Source organism: Carex rostrata, chromosome 33 (assembly GCF_964058835.1).
Source record: "Carex rostrata chromosome 33, lpCarRost1.2, whole genome shotgun sequence".
Taxonomy (NCBI): Eukaryota; Viridiplantae; Streptophyta; class Magnoliopsida; order Poales; family Cyperaceae; genus Carex; species Carex rostrata.
Window position 1 is genome coordinate 2824914 of NC_135950.1, and position 19066 is coordinate 2843979.

Here is a 19066-nt window from a genome sequence, read left to right on the forward strand (position 1 = left end):
CGACCGGAATCAGCTTTCTGCGACCGGAACAACTATCTGCGACCGGCGACGTGACTATCAGAGACCGGAAAACCGGTCTCTAATAGCCTTTTGTGCTGTAGTGAGATCTGAATTAACCGTCCGAGGTGGAGCACATGAGACCCATTTAATCTAACAGCGCTGTGCATATTTGAAATTCTATAGTAGTGAGAATTAAGTTACTTTAGAAGATCCGAACTCCACACTCACCAACAGATTTTGATGCAATTATGTTTTCTATGGTTGGCCTTCCTCTTCTTAAGTTCCCTTTCAAATTAAACAGAGTTTACTCTTCTATTGAACTTAAACGGTAAGCGTGGCTCTTTTTTTCTTTTAATAATTCTACTGTAATATATCCTATTTTATTTTTATTTTTTATATTACATTCACTGATACTTTTGGAAAGAGAATTGGTTGAAATATCTCATTGCTTTCGTGCGTCAATCATATCTTAAGTCTTTATCTTTGATTTTAAAGTTCAAACAGAAGATTCAACCGCTCAATATGAAGTAATTCACAAGAATATGTATATCTTTTTGCTAGGAGACCAAAATTTACTTATTTTTTGAAAAGTTTTTACTATTTTTATAGATAGGTGCAAATTAATTGAATTATTGTTTTTGGATGTTTTTATGGTTAAAATTTTTTTTGAAAAAACAGTGATTTAGTAATTCTCTAAATTGATCGACAGACGCATCCCCTATTTATACACAATGTTATAGCATCATGAATTACAAGAAACCGTTAACTAAGTGGTTCTATTCTTTGCACGCACGACACATCAGCACCAAATCATCTGATTTGACCGAGTTGGCTCTAACCGTCTCCTTCAACAATTTAGCACGAAGCTCTCCAGTTGCTCCTCCTCTCCAGTTCTCATAGTGCTGGGCCCTTCTTCAGCGACTCAATTGTCTTCAACGGTAAGGATCTTATAGCTCTCCTTTGCTCAGGAGTCGTGAGTAATTAAAACCCTAGCCCAATTCAGTACCTTTCTGTCTTTGGGCCACTGTTTAACCGCAGAATTCGTGTGATAAAAGCCCAGGAAGAGTCGATTGGTCTGACGTTGTTAACCTCTCGTGCTATTTTTTGTTTTATTTTTTTGTGCAACATGCATCTCAGATGAAGTTTAGGCTACAAATTTAAACGCAACATAAATATATACATCTGAACGACATAGAGAACCAGAGCCTTCAAGGATGTGGCTTGTAGGCACAGCATTTTATGGCAGTGCAAAGATAAGGCGAACATGCTACATGCACAGGACATTTCAGTTTATTTCGAAAGTTCTCATGCCGGGAAATTATTTCGAAAAACCGGTACAGTATGCTTAACTACCAGCATGTCACGTCAAAATACGTCTTACCAAACCAAACCGTGTCATGTCAGTATTCGTGTTGTGTCATTTGTTGTTTCGCTTTGCTACACTTCTTAATTATTATAGTTCCTCGGTCACTCTAAAATATAAAGTTTAATCATCCTTTGTACTCTACATGATCGGAACAGGGAAAGCTTACTGTTGAACAAGACCAAAAACCGTCAATGCCAAATAACAGGGCTGAATAAACTACCGCGACGCCAAAGGGCCTCTCATCTCAAACTTAGACCCGGGCCGAGAAACCGATTTACTGAAACCGACTCAGATCGAATCACCCCGAAAAACAGAGCCTGGTCCCCGATTTGCTCCAGCTCCCAGGTACACTGCTGGTCAAGCTTATACACCTGGAACTTGTGATAATCTTTTATGACTGTTAACAGGTCCCCACCTGTTGACTCAACCAGAAACGCCTCACTGTATATCCACCGCGAGGGTCAGGCCCAATTGCATTTTATTACAACGTTACATAGTCAAACTGGGGTAAATATATTAACCGAGTAATTTTGACTTCATGCAGCTCACTCACCATATACAGCGCTGTTTTAATTCTATAGTTGGTGCCCTGCATGAAGCCAAAACTTCTCTGTTGAAGGCGTCATTCGAGAATCAAATGCATTATGCGCTACTTGTACTTCAAAACCAAAACTTCTCTTCCAAAATTGCAACAGATAAACTCTCTTTTACAATCCTGTTCCAGCAAATCCCAACTGGTTCAAATCCATGCACAACTGATCCGCACCCAACTCATCTCAGACTCATTCTTGTCTAGTCGAATCATCTCCCTAATTTGCTCCTCTTCAGAGCCTTCCATGGCTTATGCCCGTAAGGTGTTCGATCAAATGCTTCAACCAAATGTTTTAACATGGAACTTCATGATTAGAGGCTACACTAACAGCCAATCCCCCTTGGATGGTTTATTGATGTACAAGCTGATGCTATTCAGGGGGATGTACCCTGACAGTTATACATTCTCTGTTGTTACTAAAGCATGTGCACAGGTTATGGGGTTACAAACCGGTGAATCGGTTCATGCAACGGTCATTAAACTAGGGTTCAACTCAGATATGTTTGTCATGTCTGGTTTTGTTCACTTGTATGGGAGTTGTGCAAAGATCGAGGCTGCAAGAGATCTGTTTGACAAAATGCCTGATAGAGATGTGGTAACATGGACTTCAATTCTGTCTTCTTATAGTCAATTGAACAAATGGGATGATGTCCTTCAACTGTTTGATGAAATGATAAGGGAAGGTTTGGAGCCAAACAAGGTTACATTTATAAACCTTCTTTCAGCATGTGGCCAGTGTCAAAATTTTGAACAAGCTGAATGGGTTCATTGTCAAGTTTCAAAATATGGTTTTGAATCAGATATAAACGTGTCTAATTCTTTAATCAGTACTTATGCCCGATGCCAGTCAATGCCCAAAGCCTTGGAGGTTTTTACAAAAATGCCACTGAAAAACACCATTTCTTGGAATTCTCTAATTGTGGGTTATGTGCAAAATAGCCTATATAGAGAAGCACTCAAGACATGGCGAGAGATGTTGTCATCTTATTCTAATTCAACCCCTGATAAAATAACCATTTCATGTGCTTTATCAGCATGTGCTCAACTACGTGATATACACGAAGGAAGGCTTCTCCATTCTTATGTAATAGATAATAATATTTGTGATACCTTCATTAGTAATTCATTAATTAGCATGTACGCAAAGTGTGGAGATATACCCATGGCAGAGAAAATATTCGGTGAAATTTCAAAAAGAGATGTGGTCTCCTGGACAGCTATGATTAGCGGGTTTGTGAATGGGGCCCGATATACTGAGGCATTGGGTATTTTTGACGAAATGAGGCATGCTGACATGGCACCTAATGCAGTTACACTGGTTAGTCTCCTCTCGGCTTGTTCTCAAATTGGATCTTTAGAAAAAGGTCGAGAAATTCATGCATTTATAAACGAAAGCAATGTAATTATGGATGCATGTTTACAGAGTGCATTGGTAGATATGTATGCAAAGTGTGGGTGCATTGACACAGCATTGAAGGTTTTTGATGAGATGAATGATCGAAATACCCTTGCATTTAATGCTATGATCGGGGGCCTTGCAAACCATGGTCGGGCTGAAGAGGCGATAGAACTTTTTCAAAATATGGAGAAATTAGATCAATTTAATCCTGATAGTGTGACTTTTAAGGCAGTTCTTAGCGCTTGTGCACATTCAGGGATGGTTTCAGAAGCATTTAGAATTTTTCATTCTATGTCTAAATTATATGATGTAAATGTTGATTTAGACCATTACGGGTGTATGGTGGATTTGTTGGGCCGGGCTGGGCTTATAGAGCAAGCGATAGATTTTGTCAAAAAAATTCCATTTGAGCCGAACCATGTGATATGGGGGTCACTGCTTGCTGCTTGCCGGGTTCACTGTAGACCAGACCTAGGAGAGGAAATTGCAAAGAACATAACTATGTCAGATGGTGGGGCCCATGTGCTAGTCTCAAACTTGTATGCTGAATCAGGGAGGTGGGATGATGTCGGAAGAGAGAGAGAGGCGATGGGTAGAAACAGAATAGAGAAATCACCAGGGTATAGTTTAATTTAGGGTTTCTGACAAGCTTTTATGTGAGTTTGAGCTTTGTATTTCATGTGCTCATGATAAATTAAATGAGAAGTTATCTTTATGGTATAGAATATGTTCCATGTTGGTTTCTTTTATAAATCTGACCCTTACTTTCTCATGTGGCCCTGAGAAATTTTAATGTAACTGGTATATTGTTTTGTTAATAACATAATATAGGCAGTGCCAGTACAAATCTCATGTACTGCTTCAGTATGTTAGCTGTGCACACTAGGCAAATTGGTGGAAAAATCTCATTTTGAATTACACTTTTTTATTTGTTATCTTCGGATATTTTGTTGGTAGAGTATGAGACATTATGTACCAGTGTCCTGATCCAGACTCAAACTTTGAGCTACTTTAGAGGATCGGATTAAAATCTGCTGTACAACAGAGCTTTATGCACTTTATCAGTATGCAACGTATTAACCACATGTGGTTTGAGACAGTAAAGGACAATAATAGTGACCATCGTTTTGCTCCGTGTTCAGACATCATGGTTCATGGGTTATTTGCCTGACACAAAAGTGAGGCTCTGGCTTCTCTGAGACAAATTATTAACTCATTCGATTGAAGTTTGTTCTGAAACAAACCAAACCAGTTCGGATCAAATATTATTCAAACTCAAATTCAAAATAGGGTAAGTTTGATTTGGTTTGATTCGTTTGCAGCCCTAGATATCATGTTGAACAGTTTGAATCGACTATTTGGACTTTTAAAACGCAAAAATGACTTATAAGCATATGGTATTGAATTATTTACGGAAGCAATTAGCCGGTCTGATTTTTTATTGATATGCCAATAAATCAACTTATTTATAGAAAAATTTGAGCCCTTTATATATACAAAATTTGGGTCATAATATTTTATTCATTTTTAATATATACAATTTTTTTTTAATGTATATACAAACTATTTTTGTTTAGGCCCCCCTGGATCTTGGGGTCCAGGGAGGTTGCCCTGGGTGCCCAGCACTAGGGCCGGCCATGAGTCGGCAAGCCATGTCTTGGACTTCTCTGGCGTGAACATCTGATGATTCATGTAAACGTTGAGCGGAGAGGAGCTCAATTGCTGCAATCCTCCTGATACTATGCCAGAAGGGACCGTAGTTGGCCCCACCTATTCCAGGGATCTCGACTTTTCTGTTGTTGTATTTGCCTGAGGGAAATCGGGGTCTGTTCACTAAGGCCAAGTGGCGGTGAAGCACATTATTCATATATGTGACTATCTATATTTATATCTGTATCTGAAAAATTATAATGAATAAGAATATAATTTAATCACTATCCGTCCATCGACCATATCTGATCCATTTACGTACACCCCTATTTTGTTCTCTATAGTGTACGCTATAAATTGCAGGCCCTCAATCCCGTCTCTCTCTTCCTCCCGAGCTCTAACTTTTCCGAGCTCTTAGAGGGAGAGTTCAACTCTAGATCATGCATTCTTAAGCTTATTAAGCTTCAAAATAAGTTGAAGTTCCAAACCTATCAAATTTGCTTGAAACAATAAATTAATTAAAACTGTTGAACACAATCTATTTCATAAGTGATCCGTTTATAAAAATTTTAATTATAGTGGTAAAAAAATAAAGTTTATAAGTTAATTTTTGATGCATTCATTTTTCATTATTTTTTTACTATTTGAAATCGTATAAAATTAATTCTAAAATTCATAAATTATACATGTAAATGAGTCACTAGCTTTTGGAGTAGATTCAATGATTAAGATTCGTCATTTGAAATCAATATGATAAATTTTGAAGTTAAGCTCTACAAGAGAAGAGGTGGACTTAGAAACCATCCTAATTTTCCTCATAAATATATATGTATCTCTTTGAGCAGCACAAATTTTAGAAGAATTGACAGCCTTTCACATAATTATACCGATTAGAAGAATCATTATAATGTATCGCTTTGTACCAGAGATATAAAATTAGGACATAAAATCGACTAATAATACGGGTAGCAAGTTCAAATTGAACAAAGATAGCTAAAAATAAATATAATAAGATCACTTTTCCTGCAGAGAAAAGTTATATTCCCACTTCTGATAACCCCATGCAGCAAGCAAGCTATAATCCAAAGAACAAAAGAACCAGTATGGGTGTATCAATCAAGGAACAAAAAAAGCTAATAATCCTCTCTCACTTTATTATTTATCTTTTCCTTTTTGTCTAAGTGCCAAGCCTGGAAGCTAGAAAAGAACCAGTGTTCTTCACATACCAATATCTGTTATCCCAGTATCACGCATCAATCAAAGAAAAAAATAAGCAAAGAAAGATGCCTGTCTCTTCTTTCCTTTTTCCTTTTGTCTAATTTAAACATCAATCAAGATCTATATATATATATAACCATCTCAGACAGCTCTACTAACCATCCGCAAGCACAAAGCTAATTCACTAAAAAATCTTCCCCAACTATCTATATCCTATACTACTTTACTATATATTGAGTAAGAGCAATTCAAGCTTAGCGTGATCGATATATAGTAATGGCCACTCCATCCTCCCAAACAATAACATCTGAAAGTAAAATGGTTCCCGAATTACGCCCAGTTATGCCTATTGATCTTTTCAATGCAGCAATAAAAGGCAACAGTGATGTATTAATACAACGTCTTGGACTAGAACCGGAACAACAAACAGAAATCTTGGTAATTTTTCACAAACTATATATTTCTTGCTTTTATTTATTTTAGTTGGAATTAGTAATTTAGGATTTGTGTTCTTAGTAGAAGATAGAAAGAGCTCATGGAAAGTTCTAGAATCTCTCTCTCTTTTATTTTGTACCGTATCCTATATATATGGCCCATTTAACATGAACAAGTTATCTCTCTATCGCATCTAAACATTTTCAAATATATATAGCCCAATACCTATTTTGTATAGATTCACCATGACAAAAATATTAATTTTAACACCAATGACTATTACTAATGCATATACATGTCCAAAAACCATGATTTTTAAGTTTATTTTGTATTGATTCACGATGCCACCAGCATGAAAATTATTGATGCCTTCATTGCTTTAAGAAAAATTAGCCCAATACCCAGACATTTTGTATTTTGGAGTTTTGGTGATGGTTTTAAGAAAAATGATTCATTGCTTCTAAGCTAAATTATTGTCAGAGCAAAATGTCTGACAGATGTGTCCTTATTACCTCTGTCTTATTTTCTCAATTTAAAAATATGATATATTTCACAATTTGTCCAATTTCGATGCCTTCATTAAATTTTATATTGTCTAATCAGGTTAAAATAGATGCTTTTGATTCTACTCCCCAACAAATATACACAGAACACCAGACTGTCCAATGTGAGCTCCAAAGTGCCACACGTTTTCTTGGAGACACTGTTCTTCACCTACTTGTTACTAACAGGCACAATGAGCTTGCTTTGAAGGTTTTTGAAAAAGATATGTCCCTGTTGAAAGCACAAAACAAGATGTTAGAGACACCTTTGTACTGTGCTGCAAAGGTCGGAAACAACGAGGTTATCGAGAAACTCATTCGAATTAACTCTCTTATCTTGAAGGATGCTCTTAATGTCACAAATGAAAATGGAGACACAGCCATGCATGCTGCTGCCAAAAATGGCCGTGATGTCAGCTGCGAGTTCCTGATGTTGGATCCAGAAGTGGTTTATAAGGTCAATAACGAAATGTTAACTCCATTTTACATGGCTATAGTTAAAGAAAATACTAATATGGTACTGACTATGTTACAAGTTGATCGTACTCTAGCAGGCACCCAATTCTCTGACGGAATGTTTCCAATTCATGTAGCCGCACGCATGGGCCACATGTCTCTGGTAAAGCATTTCTTCAGAGAGTACCCTGATTATGCCGAGTTGCTGGATACTCGTGGTAGAAACGTTTTTCATTTTGCTGCTGAACAGAGCAAGGGTATTATTATTTTGCATCTATGTGAAATCATCAGTGTTGGAGTGATAGCAAGAATGTATGATGCAACGGATTATGAAGGAAATACACCAGAGGTCATTGCAAGAATGAAGGGAAACAGGTCATTTTGGCGCATGATCGATTGCTTACCAACAACAATCCGAAACAATCAAGACTTGACTCCGGACGAACTTTCCAGCAGGTTGCGGCGCCAGTTAATAAGGGTAAGATATGTCTAAATTAACAAACACATCAGAAAACTATTTCTTGTTATTTTTAGTTAACTCGCGTGTTGCTACCAACTACTGAACTACCAAGCACAGAAGAAACACATACTAGCTAATTAGATATTTAGGTTATACATAATAGCTTTGGTGTCAACACAATGCGACTGAGTGCTACTTGTATAGGCACAGTCTACATATATTTTTTATCTGAGGCATTAAGAACAATAGATACTTTGGAGTAACAGTGTATCAATGAATACCATAAATATATATCTTTTCGCTTTCGCATTTTTTTTTAATATTAGAACTTGATATCTGTTAGTTACGTACGTAAGTTTTATTTGTTAAATTTTGCAACAATGTAAGGTCGCAAATTAATTAAGACGTGACATGCCTCCAATTAGTTGTGTTGTAATAGACACTTGTGTTGTCTCTTACAGGAACATGAAATCTCCGAGGATGATGATCATGAAAATATGTGGGAGCAAATTCAAGTGATCGGATTGGGCTCTGTACTGATAATAACTTTGGCATTTGCTGCCTCTTTCACAGTTCCCGGAGGTTATAACCAAGACAACGGTACACCAATTCTAGGGAGGAGATATATGTTCTGCGCATATATTCTAGCAAACACCTCCGCATTTATACAAGGATTAATAAGCATATTTACGCTTCTTCTTATTGTTGTAATGCATATGCCTCGCAATTTCATTGATTTTGCAATGGTATTATTTTTTTCGGCAGCAAGCAATATGGTTGTGGCATTTGGATTGGGGTTGTATGTGACGCTTGCTCCAGTTTGTTTCCGAATCGCCATCCTCCTCCTTGTTATCACTCTGTTTTTAGGGTCTCCTGCCCTGCTTTATGTTTTGGTTAGTGACAATATTCGAATGGTTGTTCGTATAATATTAGATAAGGACTGGACTATAGTGGCAGGATATATGGTGCCTCTCGTACTAATCTTCGGTCTGGCCTTACTGTCTCTTTAATTTTCATTGTCATACTCGATTGACTTTTGTATTATTTGTACTAAATAATTAATGTTAATATAATTATCATAAAGCATTTCTTTTCTTTATGATATTATGTCAGAGCATTTTTTTCTACGTGCATACTTGGTTGGTTGGACTTTCTCATTATTCATGTTTCTTTTTTTACTGAATGTTTTTTGGAACGGGCAGAAGTTTTTGTTAATTTCATGGTTTGGAAAATCAGCCTAGTCCGAGTTGACTCGGCCGAATCAGAACGACATCAGCCGGAGGCGATCCGATGTTTCCCGAGTTATCTCGGTTGAACTAGGAATATGTAGAAAATTGATAAAAATTGGGGTTAAATCAAAACAATTGGTTGAATTTTCACTCATTTCCTTGTATCTAAAGCAAAAGTTTTTGTTTTTTTAAACTCAAATCAGACAAATTTTGTATTTTTGACAAGCAGTGGAAAGGATTTGGGGGAGTCGCTATTCAGAAAGGGGGCAGTCGAGTTTCACAAAGAAGGAGATTAAATGATTTAAATTTTGAATAGTCTTGGTGTACATGTACAGTTTTGTTTTGAAAATATAACATGCATGGTTTATTGGGGACCATGTTCAAACCGGTTATTAAATAGAAGAGATCAGTTGTTCTGATGGATTGGTTATTAACATGATTTTATTAAAAAGGGGTGTGCGGTCTAAACAAGAAACAATTATAAAAAGTTCCTACAATTATATTGTTATTTATCCAATAAACGAGGTTTGCTGGATTGGATGGAAGAAATAAAAGGGATGGACAAGAGAGCAATTTTTTGGGTTTTTCTCTGAAGTAATTCTAAAATACACTTTGGGTCCAGACGATCAATTTAAATGCTAACCGCATTTAGATCAAAAGTTATTTAATATAATAGAATACAAATTCTAGTTCTCAAAGTTTTCAAAAATTGGAGAAATTAGATCAATTTAATCCTGGTAGTGTGACTTTTAAGGCAGTTCTTAGTGCTTGTGCACATTCAGGGATGGTTTCAGAAGCTTTAGAATTTTTCATTCTATGTCTAAATTATATGATGTAAATGTTGATTTAGACCATTACGGGTGTATGGTGGATTTCTTGGGCCGGGCCGGGCTTATTGAGCAAGCAACAGATTTTGTCAAAAAAAAATGCCATTTGGGCCGAACTATGTGATATGGGGGTCACTGCTTGCTGCTTGCCGGGTTCACTGTAGACCAGACCTAGGAGAGGAAATTGCAAAGAACATAACTATGTCAGATGGTGGGGCCCATGTGCTCGTCTCAAACTTGTATGCTGAATCAGGGAGGTGGGATGATGTCGGAAGAGAGAGAGAGGCGATGGGTAGAAACAGAATAGAGAAATCACCAGGGTATAGTTTAATTTAGAGTTTCTGACAAGCTTTAATGCGAGTTTGAGCTTTGTATTTCATGTGCTCATGGTAAATTAAATGAGAAGTTATCTTTATGTTATAGAAATTATTCCATGTGGGTTTCTTTTATAAATCTGACCCTTACTTTCTCATGTGGCCCTGAGAAATTTTAATGTAACTGGTATATTGTTTTGTTAATAACATAATATAGGCAGTGCATATCTCATGTTATCTGTGCACACTAGGCAAATTGGTGGGAAAATCTAATTTTGAATTAAACTGTTTTTGATTTGTTATACTTTGATTTTTTTTTTTTTTTGTAGATTATGAGACATTATGTACCAGCATTTAATTAAGAGGCAAGGGCTGATGTACCAGCACTTAATTAAGATAACATAGTCAGTCCTTGCCTCTCAAAGAATTTTTATTTTTTTCATTTTTTTATGGAAATATATATATTTTTTTATGCAAAGTTCTGGTTAACAATAGTGAAAGATATTTGATATTTAACAAGCAGTGACATGACACTTGGGATAAACAGCAATGATTGACTAATGACTGACATTGTTTCTCTTATCTTGTTATTCCTTTTATTCTCTCTCTCTATCAAATCTTTTGCATTATTGACTACCAAGGTTTCTTATATGATGATGGGTTTTCCTTTCTTTGAATTATTGGGCACCAAGATTCTGCTTTTCTGATACCTTTTTTTTCCATTTTAGTGAATTTTTGCACTAGTTAGTGAAGCACAAGGATATCAGGTCTATTAGGCATTTCCTGTACCAATCTTATCATGGACTGCCATCATTTAACTGTCATTCTTTGTTTTGTTTTTTTATTTGTTTTTTGAAAATACTGGTACACTACAGGTATACTGTTGATTTTATAGAAGCATAAAAGCAAATAGTTTTCTCATAATTCATAAATCCATCTATCATTCTACAACCAACAACAATATCTTTTACAGCCCAAATAAGTCATCAAATGATTGACATTGTTTCTCATCTTGTTATTCCTTTTTACTCTCTCTCTCTCTCTAATCTTTTACCTTATTGACTTCCAAGGTTTTCTGGGTCCGGATGCTCTGAGCTTCAGACATTCCGATCAGAATCGGGATCAATTCGGCTAACTACTATGATGCACGAGGGCCTTTAATATTCATTTGTGGATTTAAATCGGACGGTTCGGATCTAAACTTAAAATTTTAGTTAACTCAGAGGACATGAATTCAAGGTTTCTTATATTCGTGTGCAAAGTTTAGGGGCTTTCTTGCATAAAAGGTTGATGTTCTTTGGCTAGAAGGCTGTCAGGTTGTAGTTTACTTCTTGCATTTCTTTTTTGTAAAACTTCTTTTTTAGTTTTAATTTTTGGAATCGGATCACTTGCTTCCTGTAGGTAGGAAATTTCTACTCCTAAAATCACTGCCAGGCGAAGTCAGAGTGGGCCTGAAGCAAAATTATATTTAATATTTAAATATCAAAATCTACTCCGGTCCCATCCGGCAATGACTTTTGAGATAGAAATTTTCTGCTCACATGAAGTAGGTAATCTGGTTCCTTAACTTTTAGCTTACTCTATGATATTATTATTGAGAATATGTTGTATCTTTTATTATACATTTTCAATTATAATTTTATTATTACTTGTGTTTTGTAACAAGCCACAAATCTTTTTCAGTGATGAAATACGTCAAATTAGTTAATTAGATACGAATTAGTGTTATAATCAATGATGAAGGCGTCTAATAAAGTTCATATTAAATGGGTTCTTTCTTGTAATAATAATTAGTTAGGTACTAGGTTGGATAATATCAAAACGTTCGTGATGCAACCAATTAGTTTTCCAATTTTCATAGTTCAAACAGTCGATTTAAACCGTTAGATGTGATCTCTATATTAAAATGTACTTAGAGATCAAATTTTATATTTTTTTTGAAACGTTTTTACTATTTATTAAGCTAATTTTAAAATCGTTGCTTTTAATAAACACTGATTTTAATAAATATTGAAAAATTTCTAGATCATTAAAAACAGTAATTTTAAAACTAGCTTAATAAATAGTAAAAGGTTTCTAAAAAAATAAAATTTGGTATGCAATTTTAAAACTAACTTAATAAACAACAATTTTAAAACTAGATTGAATGTTGAACGGTTTGAATTGACTGTTTGGACTTTAAAAATTTAAAAACTGAAGTGTTTGTTTCACAATTCCGGAGCAAAAGTTTCGATATTAGCCAACCTCTAGGTACGAATTAATGTTGTAGTTTGATTATAATAAAAAAGTTCATATCATCTAGTACAACAACATGCAGAGCAACTAGAGTGGAAAAAATATGCCGTGTCGTGTTGTCACAGCATGCGAATGGTCTCGCTACGTGAGTCACGTCGTGCCTAAATGTGACTCGCGTGACCATTTAATCATAATTTAGATTAGTTTATTTAAGATTCACCATTTGGTCAAGATATAACGGTCCTAATTACACGTGACTCGCATGACTACATGTTGTACCGTGTCGTGTCAAATTTTCTAAAACTGGCCACGGCAAGCGAATTATTACACGCAAGTCACAATACGTAATCGACACACGTGCGGTGCCGTTCTGTACCAGAGCTGGCTCCACCATTCCGTTGGATTCTAAACATGTCAGAAAAAGTGCGAAAGAAAGAAAAAATGTATTGAATTATGGTGTAAGAAATAGGAAAGATCAACAGAATTTAAAGCCCCAGATGTTTCGGCTTTAATTTCTTTCCTGATCTGTGAAAGACCGACCAGGCCCAAACTTTCAATAAGCCTCCAAAAACAGCAAAGAAGGAAACACCAAACATTTACTACCAAACCGCTCTTAAGGAAACAATTTAGGCCCACGCAAGACTCATTACACAAGTTCCTCTGCATTCACTTCCTCTGCATGTATTCGTGTAACGGGTTCATTCCTACGCATGCCATCTTAACTAACCTGCTATACGCATTGTGGCATTTTCTGAACCTGGTTCAGGGGGTAATTTTTTAACAGACCACTTATGACTTCATGCAGAGCACAGACTGTAGAATTGAAAGAACAATGAATACGGTTATGCGCTGTATGAAGCTAAAATCACTCTGTTAAAATATTTACCCAAGTAGACATATTTAAGAGTCGACACAAAGCAGAGACAACCTTCCTAAAGCAGCATCTCCGGATTCCCTCTCTAACCTAAAATATTCTGACAAAAATATTTGCATCACATGAAAACAGTGTACTCTTAAATTAATTTATGCTATTTAGTAATATTTTTTTTATTTATTTAGTTATTTCGACAGAGGTCTGCGCAGTAAGTCAAACAAATGCCATTGTCAAGGGTCCCCCAATTTGTGTTCACTCACATCAACCGTTTGATTTTTAATAGAAAATTTTAACGTCTTTAGAGATAATAATTTTCAAAAGAAAAATAATACATATTGTTAATTGGTATCAGAATGTACCTTATTTTTTCAATAATTTTGATATCTTTTTATCTTAGAAAATAAAAATAAACACTGTTTTAAAGGGTTTTTTTAAAGAAAAAAGATGATAGATTTTATCTCTAGTTCTTTATTTTATAAATTTTAACTAAAAATATTCATTGTTTTCAAATGACTATAGAAGAAAGTATTTACATTACTTGACTTATTAGCTAGTTTCAACAATAAATAAACTTTATTTCAATTAAAAGATAACTAAGATTTTAGAAGACTTTTTTTAAATTAGAACTAAACAAAAATCTTCAAATGAAAGGAGCACTGTGTTGTGAAAAATTACCAAAAAATAAAAAAATCAGCTTCATCGAACCATTGGTTCGATGGAGGAAGAAATGAGTTTTTGTCCACCTAATCATTGGTTCGGTGACTTTGGTGATTCTGCAGTGAATTTACTTGCAACAAAGGATGTGAAATGCTCCATCAAACTAATGATTTGGTAGACAAAAATTCATTTCTTCCATCGAATGATTCAGTAAATCTGTTTTTTTGTAAAATCCCAACACACAGTACTTTTTTCATTCAAAGATATTTGTTTAGTTCTAATTAAAAAATAAATCCTCTTAGAACTTATGTTTAGTTAATTATATTCAAATGATGTTGTTCGATCTAGTTTGTTTTGTTTCTCCAATTTTAAGTTTTACTATTTTATTTTTAGTTAATAAGTTCATAAGAGAAATATTTATTAGAGAAATTTGGTCGTAAATTTGTTTAAATTCTCTAAGCATTAAAAAAAATTAAAAGAATTAAATAAATATGTGAAGTATTACGACGGTTACACATAATTAATATGATATAATATGATATTTGTATAATGGACAATATGTGGACACTCTGGGTACTCGAAAACAAATCGCTGCATCTTAATCTTTTTTTATCTTTTGATCCCGGATAAAAATCTGTATCCAAACTCCGCATCCAACGCTTACGTGTCTTCTCCCTAGCCACGTGGCCAGTCCATTTTAAAACTCATCTCCATTGCAGCGACAACCGCATTCGAAGATGGGGACTGGGGAGAACAGTACTCCGTACCATAATATCTCCAGTATTTTTAAATGGAGAGGATTCTACCCATAACAAACCTCGCGATTCTCAAATATTGAAGAGAGAGAAAACCAAACTCAAACAGCGGCTCAGGCTCTCGTCTCTCGCCTTCCTCCTTCCCTCACCTCTTCTCTTCTCTTAAGCGTGCAGTCACGTGAGGTAACCCTCCCCATATGGGTCCATACGGCTCCGATTCAACCACCGTCAGCTCAACTGCTTGCTCCGGACCCGAGATCGATGCTATACTGACTGGAACCGGGTACGGCCTCAGTACCTCCGGTCCATGCCACGTGGCAAACCCTGACTATTCCATCCCCTTCAATCCTTCCGATGTCACCACCTGGGTCGACTCTATGCTCACTGATTTCAACTCCACCTCAACCGGGAATCTACATCTACAGCCAATCCCTGCCACGTGGACTGACCAGATCTGCTCGCCGCTTAACCCAACTGATAGTAGCCCCTCCCATGCACTCATCGCTCAACAAAGGAAGGAGGAAGAGGATTCAGGTATCCGACTTGTGCACCTTCTCATGACCTGTGCTGATGCTGTGCAACATGGTAGCACAGGATTGGCTGCTGGCATGGTTGATGAAATGCGGGTTTTGCTTTCTCGAGTGAACACCTTGTCAGGCATTGGTAAGGTAGCTGGTTACTTTGCTGATGCCTTATTTCGCCGTCTCTACACTACCGAGACCCCACTGTCAGTGACAGACCATGAGGTACTATACCACCATTTCTACGAGGCTTGCCCGTATCTTAAATTTGCACATTTTACTGCTAATCAAGCAATATTAGAAGCTTTCGAGGGCTACGATCGTGTGCATGTCATCGATTTCAGCCTCATGCAGGGTCTCCAATGGCCTGCTCTAATTCAGGCTCTTGCATTGCGACCAGGTGGGCCCCCTTTTCTGAGGATAACAGGTATAGGCCCACCTTCACCTGACGGGCGGGACGCGCTCCGTGAAGTCGGATTCAAGCTAGCCGAGCTGGCTCGGTCGGTTCGAGTCAGGTTCGCATTCCGTGGGGTCGCTGCGAACCGGCTAGATGATGTAAAGCCATGGATGCTTCAGGCAACACATGGAGAGGCAATAGCTGTTAATTCGGTGTTACAACTTCACCGGTTGTTAACGGATCCAGGAACAACACCAGCACCAGTGGATTCTGTTTTGGAGTGGATTGTAGGAATCCGACCCAAGGTCGTGACGGTGGTCGAACAAGAAGCGGATCATAACAAGCCGACATTCATCGACCGGTTCACCGAGGCATTGTTCTACTACTCTACGATGTTCGATTCTCTAGAAGGTAGCCGGCCCCACCACCAGAGACAGATGGCTTTGGCTGAGGTCTACCTTCAGAAGGAAATTTGCAATATCGTGTGCTGCGAGGGGGAGAATCGGGTGGAGCGGCACGAACCGCTAACCCAATGGCGGACCCGGTTGACAAATGCGGGGTTAAACCCGGTTCATCTTGGATCCGGTGCGTTTAGACAAGCAAGCATGTTGCTAACGCTTTTCTCTGATGAAGGGTACTGTGTAGAAGAAGTTGACGGGTGCTTAACGCTTGGCTGGCATAACAGGGCTCTCATTTCAGCGTCTGCTTGGCGGGTCCCAGATGCAGACGTGTCACCTGACGACGATAGTTCCGTTATAGCAAGTAATAGTAATAATTGTATTAATAGTAATAATATTAGTGGAAGTGATGATAATAACAGGATTAGTATGTAGCTAGCAAGCAAGCGCAAATAAGCGGCGACTCGTTTTGATGTATAAAGCAAGAGTAAAGTTTCATTATTTCATAGTCATTACCACCTTTTTAGTTGAAATAAAACATTTGGAATCGTAATCAATACTTTAATTAATTTTTAATTCTGATTAATTAATGCTTGGTAATGGTATGACTTGTGAGCGGGCACGGCGTTACAAGAGGATGCTTCTTGGAAGGCGTAAGTGGGGTCCATCTGTAAGATGAGATCACATGAGTTACTGGTCCTTCCACGTGTCAAGATGATAAAGATATTTGTGCGTTCGATGCTGATCGAACGGCGCATACAATTAATGCGGTCCAGCTGCTTTGCTTTGCACAGTTGGGAGATGAGAGAGGAAGAGGACAGGTGGCGGTAGACGTCACGTGACAGCAATAGGGGACCGGGAGAATCTCACGTGTGGTTTTTACTGTTGCAACCGCTTTATTTTACTGCCGGTGCATATCCTCTCCATTGCACGGAGACCATTGGATTTGCACGTGTCATAACCGTCCGATCTGTACCTGACAGCTTCCTGCGCTTACAAGAATTGACCTTCTCTTAATGGATTTACTGTGGCATATTGTTTACATCAACCAGTGTGGTCCACATATGTTAGTTCAAACATCCTTATTACATGCATAGTGAGTTAGTGACAACTAAATAGTTTGGGTTGCCGAGAGTTAATGACAACTAAATAGTTTGGGTTTGGTTCGGCAGGATCAAAAATTCGTGATTCCGGTATAATTGAAAAATAATATGGTATAATAAAGAAGCAAGAAAAAAATTAAAAAAAAAATTTCGCTTTTTTTTTTCGTGTTTTTTTAGCAAATAATTTATGACTCGCATTTTATTCGTGAATTAAACGCGAGTCGTGTGACTATGGTTACATCTATATTAAACAATATACGCGAATAATTCACGTTTTATTCATTTTTTTTATGTTTTCGAACCGAACTCTGAATAAAACGCAAAAAGTATAATACGTTATATTCGTGAATAAAACACGAATAAAACACGAGTCACGAATTATTCGCGAGAAAAATCTAATTTTTTTTTATTATTTCTTTTTTTTTATTGTACTAAATTATACTCAAATCACGAATTTTTGACCCTACCAAATCAAACCTGAACTGCTGAACTATTTATTTGTTACTCCAGTTACAAGTCAAAACTCCTAGCAATATAGCTGTAACTAGTGTGGGAAAAATGGCACGGTGGAGCCGGCTCCGTTACGGAACGGCACGACACGTGTTACTGCACGCGAAAGATCCGGACACGGCACGGCACGTAATCACACGAGTCACGTGTAATTAGAATCGTTAGGTCTTAATCAAATGGTAAATCTTGAATAAACTAACTTAAATTATGAAAAAATAGTTAAACGTGAGAAACGTGATTAGTTACGTTTGGACACGGACGTGACTCGCGTGCCGTGACCACCTCTTGATATTTTGATCACGGTACAGATCACTGTTTACTTAGTCACGGCACAGCACGATCTTTCCACTCAGCTGTAACTGTAAGCGGTTGAATTATGAAGCACTTCGTTTTTCCTTTTGTACTTTGACAACGAAAGATGAGCAAGAGTTCGGCAGAGGGATTCTTTCAAATGAAACCCTAAAAGTTTGTGAAATTATAATGGATAACTGTACTGGTAACTGGTTGGACCTGTGAAACGGTCCCGGGATTCATGGTGGGACAGATGTAGCTCTCTGAACAGGGTCCACTTAGACCATGTGTGGACCCGAAGCAGCATGGCGCCCTCAAGAGGTACCAAGTCGGGTCGCCATCTGTGTTATGGGCCCCACGAGTTCGCTGGTCCATTCATTCATATGGCAAAAGGTATTTTACCAGTTTATTACCTGTCTCGTGAGTTTTGATGGTTTTAACGAGAGGTAAAGAATATCAATATCCTTTCAATCTTTCATGCATATCAAATCTAAAACACTTAAAGCTATATATATATATATATTATCCTGTCACAGGTAGTTCAGAGAATTGAAGATTGACATCTTGACTTCTTTTGCATGGTAAAAATAACTGAACTCCAAATATCGTATTCTTCTTGAATTATTTTGCACGGTAAAAATAAGTTAACTCCAAATATCGTAATTTTTACTGCATGCATGAATAGGGTGGCAACGAGCTGGCTCATCACGAGTTGGCTCGAGTCACGAATGAGTTGACTTTAGATGTTCAAATTAAAATCTCAACTTAAAATTATCACGAGCTGACGAGTTGACTCATAGGATTTGTCGGGATCTTATTTAAAAAAATAATAATTAA

At 37.0% G+C, this 19066-nt stretch overlaps 2 protein-coding genes and 1 pseudogene across 2 annotated transcripts; all 3 read left to right on the forward strand.

Moving 5' to 3' along the window:
• Positions 1-1989: 1989 nt before the first annotated feature.
• LOC144548517 (pentatricopeptide repeat-containing protein At1g11290, chloroplastic pseudogene) lies at positions 1990-4224 on the forward strand (annotated as a pseudogene).
• Positions 4225-6109: 1885 nt separating this feature from the next.
• Positions 6110-9128, forward strand: LOC144548352 (uncharacterized). Its single transcript, XM_078297020.1, has 4 exons — positions 6110-6663; positions 7264-8136; positions 8580-8718; positions 8884-9128. The coding sequence occupies exons 1-4, from the start codon at positions 6502-6504 to the stop codon at positions 9126-9128; spliced, it is 1419 nt and encodes a 472-aa protein (XP_078153146.1). The 5' UTR covers positions 6110-6501.
• Positions 9129-15110: 5982 nt separating this feature from the next.
• On the forward strand, positions 15111-16876 carry LOC144548744 (protein SLENDER RICE1-LIKE 1-like). The gene has a single exon (XM_078297462.1). It carries the CDS (start codon positions 15207-15209, stop codon positions 16758-16760), a length of 1554 nt encoding a protein of 517 aa, XP_078153588.1. The 5' UTR covers positions 15111-15206; the 3' UTR covers positions 16761-16876.
• Positions 16877-19066: the final 2190 nt, after the last annotated feature.